Below are 13,973 nucleotides of genomic sequence, written 5' to 3'. Positions count from 1 at the left end.
TCCCCGCCAAAATACGACAACAGAAGCATCTAAAAAAGCCCACAGGTAAACACAGCAGTGAGTGCTTGCGAAAACCAGAATCGAGAAACATCCTTTTAGTGTTTTCTTTGTTCATAGTACTTAGCAACACCACACTTCAAAGTCTTGACAGGATAGCGCTGCGGGCTCCTCCACTGCTCCAGCAGGATGTGGTGGTGGGGAGAGAAAATGTCCAAATGTTGTTTCCTTCTCTGAGTTTCCGGTGCGATGCACTGTGCCACTCAGAGGAGCTAGCATTAGAAAAACCTCTACTAGCTCACAACTTCATAACACAGCACAAAGCCTCTAGGGCAAGACATAAGAGGTAGAGGAGAAGATGATCATGTGACATCATTGGGTGGGTAGCGGTTGTTGTAGATGTAATTTGACTGGCAGGAAGAGTGTCTTGCAGAGTGGGTGGCATAACACATTCAGTGGCCACAGAGCCAACTGAATGAACTCAAATGAACTCAAATAGACATACTCCGACCAAATATGTATTGGAACACAAAACACTGAGAGACACACTACCATTCTCCATGGTAGTGCTGGAGAGGGGAAACAGATATTGAGGCACTGACTGACTGGGTATCGTTCATATGCACGACGGATCCATCATTTAACAGCATGGGTGGAACGGCTCTCAGAAGCCTTCCCAGACAAGCGAGCTTGGACTCAGTGTTTTAATCAATCTGTTACTGCCAGGACATGGCAGCCGAGTGCTCGGGAATGCTAATTCCACTGCCCTGTGCACCCCAGAGTTAGGGCTGGAGGGATCCGCTCGCCAACGTTTACATTCAGCGAAGTCTGATGGTGTCTGGATCTTTTGGCACCAGGCATTATTTCACATTCAGATGTTTTTGGGAGGGAAACGTAGCACTGCTTGCTTAGAAGTACCACTTCCTACTGATTTGGCTCATTCCAAGGCTGGAATGAAGGAACTCTGCCTTGCTAACACAGGTGACTGCCCTCCTGAAGCATCTTGCCCAGTCAGCACACTGAAAAGCTAGCTATTCGGCAGCGCAAGTGGAGATACTTCAGGCTGACGAGTGAGTTTCACAGAGCCCATCTGCTATACGGCCCTTGAATCACAAACAGACATCCAAACCTAAAAAGTTATTGGAAGAACTACATCGGAATATAGCCAGACTGGCAAAGTCCATCAATAAGACATTGCCTTAACAGACTCTGTTAAAAGATAAGGTCTCTGAATTCTAAAACAAAGATATGGTGAGGTGGGCAAGATAAATGGATCTGCAAGAAGTTCTTATTGGAAAAATTCCAATTCTGGTTTCAGATGACATGGCACTTGGCAATTTCAAAGCCTGACAAGACGACGGTTCTTAGACTGAGTGATACACCTGCCAGGTGACATTTCTTCACATAAACGGTGCATTTGATCTAGAGGGAACAGCGAATAACCCAGTGGCAGTTATAGGTGAGTGAAGAATACATCAACAAACATATGGAGGAACAGGACTGAGGATAGCAGTATGCTGTTCTGAACTGGGCTGTTCTGAACTGGGCTGTTCTGAACTGGGCTGTTCTGAACTGGGCTGTTCTGAGCTGGGCTGTTCTGAACTGGGCTGTTCTGAACTGGGCTGTTCTGAACTGGGCTGTTCTGAGCTGTGCTGTTCTGAGCTGTGCTGTTCTGAGCTGTGCTTTATCATGGTCTTACAGCTGGACATAGTGCACCAGCCAGCAACAGAGAGTATTACTGTTGAATGAAAGCTCAGTAGTTGGTGATTCATGGATTCATCATTTAAATGTTGTAGGTGCTGGCTCAGGGGAATGCAAAAATACCTAATGAGAGAGGCTACTGCATCACATTACATTTGGGATTCACCATCTATCTTTTGCCACCATTACATTTTTCAATAAGTGCTTTTACACTGATTGCTTTGTCTAATCTCGACAATCAAAACCACAAACTCTTCTCACTTTTTACTTACAAATTGCTGCAAACACACCGGAGAAACACATGTAAATAACCATGTGGTGAGTCATGTACAGTCGTGGCCAAAAGTTTTGAGAATGACACAAATATACATGTAAAGTCATTTTCTCTGATGAATCTCCTTTCCGATTGTTTGGGGTATCCGGAAAAAAGCTTGTCTGGAGAAGACAAGGTGAGCACTACCATCAGTCCTGTGTCAAACAAAACCCCACAAATTCTGACAAACTCCAAGCATTGATATTGCAAGAATGGGCTGCCATCAGTCAGGATGTGGCCCAGAAATTAATTGACAGCATGCCAGGGCAGATTGCAGAGGTCTTGAAAAAGAAGGGTCAACACTGCAAATATTGACTCTTTGCATCAACTTCGTGTAATTGTCAATAAAAGCCTTTGACACTTACGAAATGCTTGTAATTATACTTCAGTATTCCATAGTAGCATCTGACAAAAATATCTAAAGACACTGAAGCAGCAAACTTCATGGAAATTCATATTTGTGTCATTCTCAAAACTTTTGGCCATGACTGTACACACACACACACACACACACACACACACACACACACACACACACACACACACACACACACACACACACACACACACACACACACACACACACACACACACAATGAAGTACAGGCCCTGTGCTAATGGCTAGCTGTACGGAGAAAAGTGTAAGACGTTTGTGTGAGCAACAACAGATCATTATCGTCGACAAACACCACTGTTCTATCCCAATGGCCATAAAGGGAATGACAGTGTAATGCACTCCAGCATTATACCACAAAACAACAACAAAACCCAGCATGCCGTTCACCAAGGATACAATGTGACAGGAATGTAACAAATAGGACATTGAGGATGAAAAACTCTTGAGGGATTTCAAGAACATTTGGAAAACTGCTCACTAGAAATCCTTGCTGATATACTGTAATAGTGTCTATGTTTAATGGTACAGTACTAGTGAAGCTACTGTCATTCTAGAATATGGTATCAGGGGACAAGTGTGACTGTGGATTCAAGTTACTGTTGTGCTGTGTTGTGTGATAGGGGGGTGAAGGAGAGAGAGAGAGAGAGAGAGAGAGAGAGAGAGAGAGAGAGAGAGAGAGAGGGAGGGAGAGAGAGGGAGAGAGAGAGAGAGAGAGAGAGAGAGAGAGAGAGAGAGAGAGAGAGAGAGAGAGAGAGAGAGAGAGAGAGAGAGAGAGAGAGAGAGAGAGAGAGAGAGAGAGAGAGAGAGAGAGAGAGAGAGAGAGAGAGAGAGAGAGAGAGAGAGAGAGAGAGAGAGAGAGAGAGAGAGAGAGAGAGAGAGAGAATGGGGGGAGTGGCAGATGTTTTCTAATGATCTGTTGCTTCTGTCCCCAACCATGGAGGGGATACAGCATTTCAAGAAGCAAAGAAAGAAACCTTGCTGATATACTGTAATAGTGTCTATGTTTAATGGTACAGTACTAGTGGAGCTACTGCCATTCTAGAATATGGTATCAGGGGACAAGTGTGACTGTGGATTCAAGTTACTGTTGTGCTGTGTTGTGTGACAGGGGCTAACATGATGGTGGGGGAGAGAGGGAAAGAGAGGGGGAGAGAGAAATAGAAGTAGAAAGCAAGAGAGAGAGAGAGAGAGAGGGAAAGAGAGAAAGGAAAAGAGAGGGAGATAGAGGGAGAGAAAGAAAGAAAGGGAAAGAGGGAGATAGAGAGAGGGGGAGAGAGATAAGAGGGAGAGAAAGAAAGGGAAAGAGAGGGAGATAGGGGTAGAGAGATAAGAGTGAGAGATAGGGATAAAGGGAACGAGAGAGAAAGAGAGGGAGAGAGATGGAAAGAGAAAGATAGAGGGATACATCTTAGAATCAACTATTAAAGACTATCAAATCTTAGAATTAACTATTAAAGACTATCAAATCTTAGAATCAACTATTAACGACAACCCTCTGGATTATCAAATTACCTTGAATGAACTACAGGACAAAATAAGTGCGCCCAATAACTGGCAAAGTAGAAGCAATTGTTGCTTTTCCTGCTCCCACGACTCGCCGCCAGTTGCGCAGATTCCTGACGATGGTGGGGTATTTCTGCAAAGAATTTGTCAATGGTAGTAGCTCCCCTTACATCTCTGCTCAGTCCCAAAGTACCATTTAAGTGGTCCCAGGAATGTACTATGGTTTTGAGTCTGCCAAAGTGCTGCTTTGTAGTGCCCCAGTGCTTGCCTGCCCCAACTTTGCCAAACCTTTTAAGTTGGAGGTAGATGCTAGTATAGTGGGGGTGGGTGCGGTTCTCTTACAGGAAGATGAAGACGGAGTGGATCGGCCCGTCAGTTTCATCTCCTGTAAGTTCAACTCAGTCAAGGTACTCCACTATTGAACAAGAGACGCTGGCTTTATTGCTAGCCTTACAGTTTTTTGAGGTATATGTGGGCTCCAGTGCCTTGCCTGTACTGGTCTTCACAGACCATAATCCGTTGGTGTTTCTTAGGCAAATGTACAATCAGAACCGCCGTCATGTGTGGTGGGCTCTGATTGTACAGGGATACAGTATACAGATTCACTATGTGAAGGGTTCGGCGAACGTGAGATCTGATGCTCTATCACGGGTTTAGTAACTGGAGATGCGTGTTGATTTTTGTTATTGCAAACTGGGAGTTTGCAGGTTTTGGGGTGGGCGTGTTATGTTCCCCAGTTTCTGTGTTGTGGGTTTGTGTGTGTGTATTTCAGGAAATGGAATCCTGGATTCCTCAAGCAGCTGATTGGTTGGCCCCCACGATGATTGGAGCTCTGAACCCTCCCTCTCGTCAGGGGAAACAGCTGTCTTCAATTACCAACTCCTTCTACAGCTGGATAAAAGCCAGTGTTCCTTTGTCAGGAGTGGAGAGCGTCTTTGATGTCCTGTGTTGGTTGTTAGTCCATGAAGGTTTTTGTAGCCGCTACTCCTGATGGAATGTGTATGCCAATAGGACTTGGTGTTTTTCATTATTGAAATTGTAACCTTTAAGTTAGTAATTATTCTGTTTAATTTGTTCCCGGGGAGGGGAACGCACCTTGGGAGTGTTTAGGCAAGAGGCCAGCGGACATACATAACCCGTAGTACTTACAATGTCTATGCAGACTAGGTAAGACCTGGGCAGACCACCCCCTGTATTTTGGTTAGCACGCCAAGAGGTGCTAAAAGATTCGGTAAGTTGTGGGTAGGTAAGGTAGGAGAGGGGGCTCTTTGACTTTCTTTGGTTCCATCCAGCCCCTTTTCCCCACATTACTGTGTTCAGGAAATACATTCCCTGTGAACTGTACATTTCTCTGCCTCTGTCGTCCTTACCCCGCACCTACGATCAAATACCTTTTTCACTTCACGTTGAGTTGTAGTAGGGTGTTGCGTTCCCTCCTCCAAGAGGCGTATGTAACAAACCCAAAAAGGCCTGTGGTGTTGATGGTATCCTCAATGAAATTATAAAATATACAGACAACAAATTCCAATTGGCTGTCCTTGGTTCCCCAATATTTGGAACCAAGGACAGGAATTACAGGAATTAAATTCCTTTATGTTTTGTTTAACTAATTCAATTCAAAACTCTGTCCACACCTAAGAATTTGTAAGACCCTTATTTGCATAAAATGGACAGAGACCAGTCTCAAAATCAATCAGTAGCATTTATTCTCGAGAGTACTGAACACGATACAGTTTACCACAGGTTATAAACTGAAAATGATGTCATTAGTTTTCGAACTGTCCAGTCTCTTCCCCCACCCTGGTACAAAGGCAGTATCTCAAGCTTTATGTTTTGGATCATTGTCTTGTTGGAAGACAAATCTCCGTCCCAGTCTCAGGTCTTTTGCAGACTCCATCAGGTTTTCTTCCAGAATGGTCCTGTATTTGGCTCCATCCATCTTCCCATCAATTTTAACCATCTTCCCTGTCCCTGCTGAAGAAAAGCAGGCCCAAACCATGATGCTGCCACCACCATGTTTGACAGTGGGGATGGTGTGTTCAGGGTGATGAGCTGTGTTGCTTTTACGCCAAACATAACGTTTTGCATTGTTGCCAAAAAGTTCAATTTTGGTTTCATCTGACCAGAGCACCTTCTTCCACATGTTTGGTGTGTCTCCCAGGTGGCTTGTGGCAAACTTTAAACTACACTTTTTATGGATATCTTTAAGAAATGGCTTTCTTCTTGCCACTCTTCCATAAAGGCCAGATTTGTGCAATATACGACTGATTGTTGTCCTATGGACAGAGTCTCCCACCTCAGCTGTAGATCTCTGCAGTTCATCCAGAGTGATCATGGGCCTCTTGGCTGCATCTCTGATCAGTCTTCTCCTTGTATGAGCTGAAAGTTTAGAGGGACGGCCAGGTCTTGGTAGATTTGCAGTGGTCTGATACTCCTTCCATTTCAATATTATCGCTTGCACAGTGCTCCTTGGGATGTTTAAAGCTTGGGAAATCTTTTTGTATCCAAATCCGGCTTTAAACTTCTTCACAACAGTATCTCGGACCTGCCTGGTGTGTTCCTTGTTCTTCATGATGCTCTCTGCGCTTTTAACAGACCTCTGAGACTATCACAGTGCAGGTGCATTTATACGGTGACTTGATTACACACAGGTGGATTGTATTTATCATCATTAGTCATTTAGGTCAACATTGGATCATTCAGAGATCCTCACTGAACTTCTGGAGAGAGTTTGCTGCACTGAAAGTAAAGGGGCTGAATAATTAATATAATTAATAATAATCCGTTTTTGATTTGTTAAAAAAGTTTGAAATATCCAATAAATGTCATTCCACTTCATGATTGTGTCCCACTTGTTGTTGATTCTTCACAAAAAAATACAGTTTTATATCTTTATGTTTGAAGCCTGAAATGTGGCAAAAGGTCGCAAAGTTCAAGGGGGCCGAATACTTTCGCAAGGCACTGTATATCATCAAATTGACGAGGACACTAAAACAGTCTGCAGCACCCGGCCTCACCCTACTAGAATCTGAAGTCAAAAGTTTACTGTTTGCTGATCTGGTGCTTCTGTCACCAACCAAGGAGGGCACAGCAGCACCTAGATCTTCTGCACAGATTCTGGCAGACCTGGGACCTGAAAGTAAATCTCAGTAAGACCAAAATGATGGTGTTCCAAAAAAGGTCCAGTCGCCAGGACCACAAATAGAAATTCAACCCAGACACCGTTGCCCTAGAGCACACAAAAAAACTATACATACCTTGGCCTAAACATCAGCACCACAGGTAACTTCCACAAAGCTGTGAACGATCTGAGAGACAAAGCAAGATGGGCATTCTAGTCCATCAAAAGTAACATAACATACATACCAATTAGGATCAGGCTAAAAATACTTGAAACAATTATAGAGCCCATTGCCCTTTATGGTTGTGAGGTCTGGGGTCCGCTCACCAACCAAGAATTCACAAAATGGGACAAACACCAAATTGAGACTCTGCATGCAGAATTCTGCAAAAATATCCTCCATGTACAACGTAAAACGCCAAATAATGTATGCAGAGCAGAATTAGGCCGATACCCGCTAATTATCAAAATCCAGAAAAGAGCCGTTAAATTCTACAACCACCTAAAAGGAAGCGATTCCCAAACCCATAACAAAGCCATAACCTACAGAGAGATGAACCTGGACTCTGTTCACAAACACAAACAGACCCCACAGAGCCCCAGGACAGCATCACAATTAGACCCAAACAAATCATGAGAAAACAATAAGCAGCAAGATTTGTGACCTGCCGCAAGAAAAGGGCAACCAGTGAAGAACAAACCCCATTGTAAATACAATCCATATTTATGTTGATTTATTTTCCGTTTTGTACATTAACTATTTGCACATAATATGACATTTGTGAGTGTAATGTTTACTGTTAATTGTTATTGTTAATGTTATTGTTTTTCACTTTTGTTTATTATCTAGTTCACTTGCTTTGGCAATGTTAACATATGTTGCCCATGCCAATAAAGCCCTTTAGGAGAGCGAGGAAAGGAGAGAGAGAGAGAGAAGAGAAAGGAGAGATGAGAGAGGGGGTGTGGTGTCAACTAGAGCCAGCCTTACTGTGAACGTGTAGCTGTGCTGCTCTTCACGGTCCACGGGCTTCAGCAGTGTCAGGTAGCGGGTAATCCCTGAAGGTGTCACTGTGAAGATTGTGTTATAGTTGTCCAAGGATATCTGCAGCATTGGATCTTTCGTCTTCAAGGGAAGGAAAAGAAAATGACACAAGTCCACAAACAACTGACTGACTGGATTTGGATTGATAAAAGCAAGGTGATGAAACCTCGTCAGTCAGTTTCAAATCAAGGTTTCAGAGACGATGGAAACGCATGATAAACACACACAACCATTGGAAAAAAATACTTTTGACTATCAAATAAGTACATGAAATATGAATCAACTGTTTGTCCGTGGTTGTGTTGAGTGACAATGTAAATCTACAATGATTATGCAGCTCTATGTACATAGCATAGTGTTGCCATGACACTGATGTTGATATCTTTATCTTATTTGCTGTAACAACGTATACTAAGGATTGTTTTGTGTTCAACGCGCCATCTGTCCGCAGCATCTGTATAGCTGTGTTGAGGAGACTGTTGTGCCAATCTAAATGTGTTTCACAATGTAAAACCCCATATCTCTACCTAATCCACTTGAAGTTCTGCAGGGCTTTGCAGCCCTTGTGTTGACGGTTGTGTTCTTCACACACAGAGCAACACAGTACATGTACGAACACAGACTAGAAACGAAGAGTCCAGCCTCATCCTCCGCCCACCCCTGCAATAACACAATGTATATGTCTGAAATAGCACTATGTATTGTGCACTACATTTACCCAGAGCCCAATGGGAATCCCTATAGTCCCTGGTCAAAAGTAGTTCACTGTACTGTGAATAGCTTGCCATTTGAGAAGCAGCCAGTCCTTTTAATACCAGACTGGTGACAGACAGACCTGACTGCCTTCATTACTAATATGCATTCCTCAGCACTGTGGATATTGTTGACGCTGCTTTCAGTGGATATCGAAGTTACGCCGGACAGAGCGAGACATAAATAAATCAAACTGCTGCAAATAAAAGTGGATTGAATAATAATCACCCCAGACACTTAACACACGGCTCTGTGTTAGTACAGAGCCCCCGCTCAGTGGGAGATGACACAACTTCCATCAGCATCGGGTTTCCCCAAAATAATCCAAGTCACACGGGCCTGCTCCAGATGGGCATGTGAGAAACAACTCCAATGAGTGTAGGGACCACTAAACCCAGAATGCTCACAACCAGAGCCATAAATCTGGAGTATATACAGTACCAGTCAAAAGTTTGGCACACCTACTCATTCAAGGGTTTCTACATTGTAGAATGAAGACATCAAAACGATGAAATAACACATATGGAATCATGTAGTAACCAAAAAAGTGTTAAACAAATATATGTTGGATTCTTCAAAGTAGCAAGCCTTCGCCTTGATGACAACTTTGCACACTCTTGGCATTCTCTCAACCAGCTTCCCCTGGAATGCTTTTCCAACAGTCTTGAAGGAGTTCCCACATATGCTGAGCACTTGTTGGCTGCTTTTCCTTCACTCTGCAGTCCAACTCATCCCAAACCATCTCAAATGGGTTGAGGTCGGGTGACTGTGGAGGCCAGGTAATCAGATGCTGCACATCCCTCTCCTTTTTGGTCAAATAGCCCTTACACAGCCTGGAGGTGTGTTGGGTTATTGTCCTGTTAAAAAATAGTAGTCCCACTAAGCGCAAACCAGACGGGATGGCTGCAGAATCTGTGATAGCCATGCTGTTCATGTGTGCCTTGAATTCTAAATAAATCAGACAGTGTCACCAGTAAAGCACTCCCCACACCATCACACCTCCTCCTCCATGCTTCACAGTGGGAAACACACATGCGGAGATCATCCATTCACCTACTCTGCGTCACACAAAGACACCGCGGTTGGAACCAAAAATCGCAAATTTGAACTCATCAGACCAAAGGACAGATTCCCTCCGGTGTAATGTCCATTGCTCATGTTTCTTGGCCCAAGCAAGTCTCTTCTTCTTATTGGTGTCCTCTAGTAGTGGTTTCTTTGCAGCAATTCGACCATGAAGACCTGATTCACGCAGTCTCCTCTGAACAGTGGATGTTGAGATGTGTCTGTTACTTGAACTCTGTGAAGCATTTATTTGGGCTGCAATCTGAGGTGCAGTTAACTCTAATGAACTTATCTTCTGCAGCAGAGGGTCTTTGGGTCTTCCTTTCCTGTGGCGTTCCTCATGAGAGCCAGTTTCATCATAGCGTTTGATGGTTTTTGCGACTGCACTTGAAGAAACTTTCAAAGTTCTTAACATTTTCTGGATTGACTGACCTTCATGTCTGAAAGTAATTATGGACTGTTGTTTCTCTTTGCTTATTTGAGCTGTTCTTGTTATAATATAGACTTGGTATTTTACCATATAGACCTACCTTCTGTATCCCAACCCCTACCTTGTCACAACACTACTGATTGGCTCAAACGCATTAAGAAGAAATTCAACAAATTAACTTTTAACAAGGCACACCTGTAAATTGTATTCCAAATGCATTCCAGGTGACTACCTCATTAAGCTGGTTGAGAGAATGCCAAGAGTGTGCAAAGCTGTCATCAAGGCAAAGGGTGGCTACTTTGAACAATCTAAAATCTAAAATGTATTTTGATTTGTTTAACACTTTTCTGGTTACTACATGATTCCATGTGTGTTATTTCATAGTTATTATGTCTTCACTATTATTCTACAATGTAAAGATAAGTAAGTAAAAATAAAGAAAAACACATGAGTAGGTGTGTCCAAACATATGACTGGTAGTGTACATACAGTATATATTGCACTAATAACAACTATACAACAGAGCTACCCTCAATTCTCTGTGTTATCAATGTACTATAGAGCTGGGACGATAAACCAAACATTATCGACACTGACCATACCGACCACTTATTGCAGGCATTTTGCTGATATCGTTCATTATTGGCAGCCATGACTACATGGAACTCTATTCTATATCAGGTAACTGATGCAAGTAGTAGAATTAGATTTTAAAAACAGATAAAAATACACCTTATGGAAAAGCAGGGACTGTGAAGCAACACAAACATAGGCACATGACACATGCATACAACACATGATAACATACGCACTATACACACACGTACACATGGATTTTGTATATGTTGTAGTGGAGTAAGGGCCTGAGGGCACACACTTAGTGTGTTGTGAAATCTGTTATGAATGTATTGTAATGTTTCAAAGAATTGCCTTCATTTTGCCGGACCCCAGGAAGAGTAGCTGTTGCCACGGCAGCAGCTAATGGGGATCCATAGTAAATACAAATACACATTTTGATAAGTAGCCTATACTAGAGAAATTTGAAATTTGAAATTAAGTAAGTTTGCAAATATAGGTGATTGTTAAATGGGACAATTGATGAATATAAGTAGTAGTTTAAAGGATCATAACAAAACTGGTGCACATTAATGTTATTAACGCATCGTTCTATTCATCATTAAGTCATGCAATTTATCACAATATGGATTTCTGTCCATATTGCCCAGCTCTACAATGTAATAAACACATCCATGTACTGTGGGGAACCTTTTCCTACATTACTACAAGCTTCTCATGTTAGAGAAAAACAGATCACTTCAAAGACTAATAACCAAGCTGGCAAAAAATGGAAACAACAATCAATAAGGAAAAACCGAGTGATGCAGAAACCAAATATGAGAATTGGATAGTTTAAAAAGAGGCGGATCAGTAGAAAAACAGAGAAAGAGAACGTCACACTAGTAATCATGCAGCGCTAATGCATCAGCTAAAACCTACAGGCTGATCACCAGGAATGAGCTAAAAACAAATAGAGCAAAACAAATGATGTGATTGAACAACCTTCTCAACTGAGAGATGGTGATAAAATGGCTTCACAACTAAAAATACATGTATGTTTTTATGCTGATTAATTCCTAATAGTATCATCTTGAAAGAGCAAACACCTTATCTGCAACTGACATACTTCGGTCATGGAACTGTATCTAGACTAGGGGTTATATCCTTCCTTTTTGGCCCTGTCCGGGGGTATCATCGGATGGGGCCACAGTGTCCCCTGACCCCTCCTGTCTCAGCCTCCAGTATTTATGCTGCAGTAGTTTGTGTCGGGGGGCTAGTGTCAGTCTGTTATATCTGGAGTATTTCTCCTGTCTTATCCGATGTCCTGTGTGAATTTAAGTATGCTCTCTCTAATTCTCTCTTCTCTCTCTCGGAGGACCTGAGCCCTAGGACCATGCCTCAGGACTACCTGGCATGATGACTCCTTGCTGTCCCCAGTCCACCTGGCTGTGCTGCTGCTCCAGTTTAAACTGTTCTGCCTGCGGCTATGGAACCCTGACCTGTTCACCGGACGTGCTACCTGTACCAGACCTGCTGTTTCGAACTCTCTAGAGACAGCAGGAGCGGTAGAGATACTCTCAATGATCGGCTATGAAAAGCCAACTGACATTTACTCCTGAGGTGGTGACCTTTTGCACCTTCGACAACTACTGTGATTATTATTTGACCATGCTGGTCATCTATGAACATTTGAACATCTTGGCCATGTTCTGTTATAATCTCCACCCGGCACAGCCAGAAGAGGACTGGCCAACCCTCATAGCCTGGTTCCTCTCTAGGTTTCTTTCTAGTTTTTCCTAGCCACCGTACTTCTACACCTGCATTGCTTGTTGTTTGGGGTTTTAGGCTGGGTTTCTGTACAGCACTTTGAGATATCAGCTGATGTAAGAAGGGCTATATAAATACATTTGACTTGATGACTAGACAAACACTTGAATCTACAGTATGCACTGTAAAAACATCTGCTCTCGACCTCAACATGATCACAAACGCTCTCATCAACATCTATAGCAGTCTTCCATAGAAAGATTGTGTATAAATGAACGAATTAATGAACAAGTGAAGGAATGAATGAAAGAAAGAAAGAACAGGTGAATGAATGAATAAACAAATGAATGAATTGATGAAGAGACTGGTCAGCTATGAGGTCTAACCTCCTCAATGTCGTTGTCCAGAACGTTGATCCCCAGAGGGGTGGTGAGGCTGGCGTCGGTGAACACTGTGGTACCCACTGGTGCTGACTCGGTGATGAAGCCCTGGTATGTGGCCTCCAGGAAGAATGGTGACTGGTTGTTCTCATCCAGAACCTCGATGTGGAGGTTAGCAAACGCAGGCAGGGGGTGGCCGTTGTCCTGCTCTGCCTGGAAAATATAGAACAGGGTGACGTTCATTAAGGCACAGTGTAGACTTTTTTGTGTTCTTATTGGACACAAAACTATCCCAGATTCACTTTTTTTCAAAAACATTTACCCCCTAATTAACATGACCGAGAACTTCTCAAAATGTGCATGTAAGCAGCACTGAGGTTTTGCACAATATTGGTTCATGGACTGAACTTTCTAATGATAACTGATAAAAACGTGATTGAATCCAACAAGGATACAGAAATGAACCAATTGGAATGACATTTGAGAATACCAAAGGGTGATGTTTATTGCTTTGTAATTCTATTCCTTTCTAACAAACATGGAAATAGACTGGAGACTCATTCATTGTAGAGGCCCGTTTGTTTTATTCTCTCCATCAGTAATTTTGATCCAATCTACGGTCAATCAGTACAGTCGTGTCAATAGAGTAATGAAACCGCCTTGCAATTATTGATCATGACAACAAAAGAGGGAGAGGGGTGGCTTCTGCAGCTCTTAGATAAAAAAAAAACACAGATGACTGGTGATGAAATTAATGTCTTCATCAACCAGCTGAATGTCCCATAAAAGGCCTAGCCTTCAAAAGGTGTTGCCAATATCCCTCCACCTCCATGATTGTCTGTATTCAGAGGCTCCACAAAATCAACTGTCTTCAGGTCCATTCACTGACTGGTCTACCAGACAAAATACACAAAAATAAAGAACTGCTCATAATCCCATGCATCAAAGT

General features: G+C 42.7%; 1 protein-coding gene across 3 annotated transcripts in view; it reads right to left on the bottom strand.

The window, feature by feature from the left end:
- Positions 1-13,973, bottom strand: part of LOC109865117 (protocadherin-15-like) — a 295,294-nt gene that overhangs the window by 126,572 nt on the left and 154,749 nt on the right. For all 3 annotated transcript variants that reach the window (XM_031799628.1, XM_031799630.1, XM_031799629.1), the window contains 2 exons: positions 13,031-13,237; positions 8,021-8,155 (listed from right to left, as the gene is read on the bottom strand). In XM_031799628.1, the coding sequence (XP_031655488.1) occupies positions 8,021-8,155; positions 13,031-13,237 (342 nt within the window). The remainder of the gene's footprint in view (positions 1-8,020; positions 8,156-13,030; positions 13,238-13,973) is intronic.

Source organism: Oncorhynchus kisutch, linkage group LG20 (genome assembly GCF_002021735.2).
Source record: "Oncorhynchus kisutch isolate 150728-3 linkage group LG20, Okis_V2, whole genome shotgun sequence".
Lineage (NCBI taxonomy): Eukaryota > Metazoa > Chordata > Actinopteri > Salmoniformes > Salmonidae > Oncorhynchus > Oncorhynchus kisutch.
This window is presented reverse-complemented; position numbering and strand designations above follow the sequence as displayed.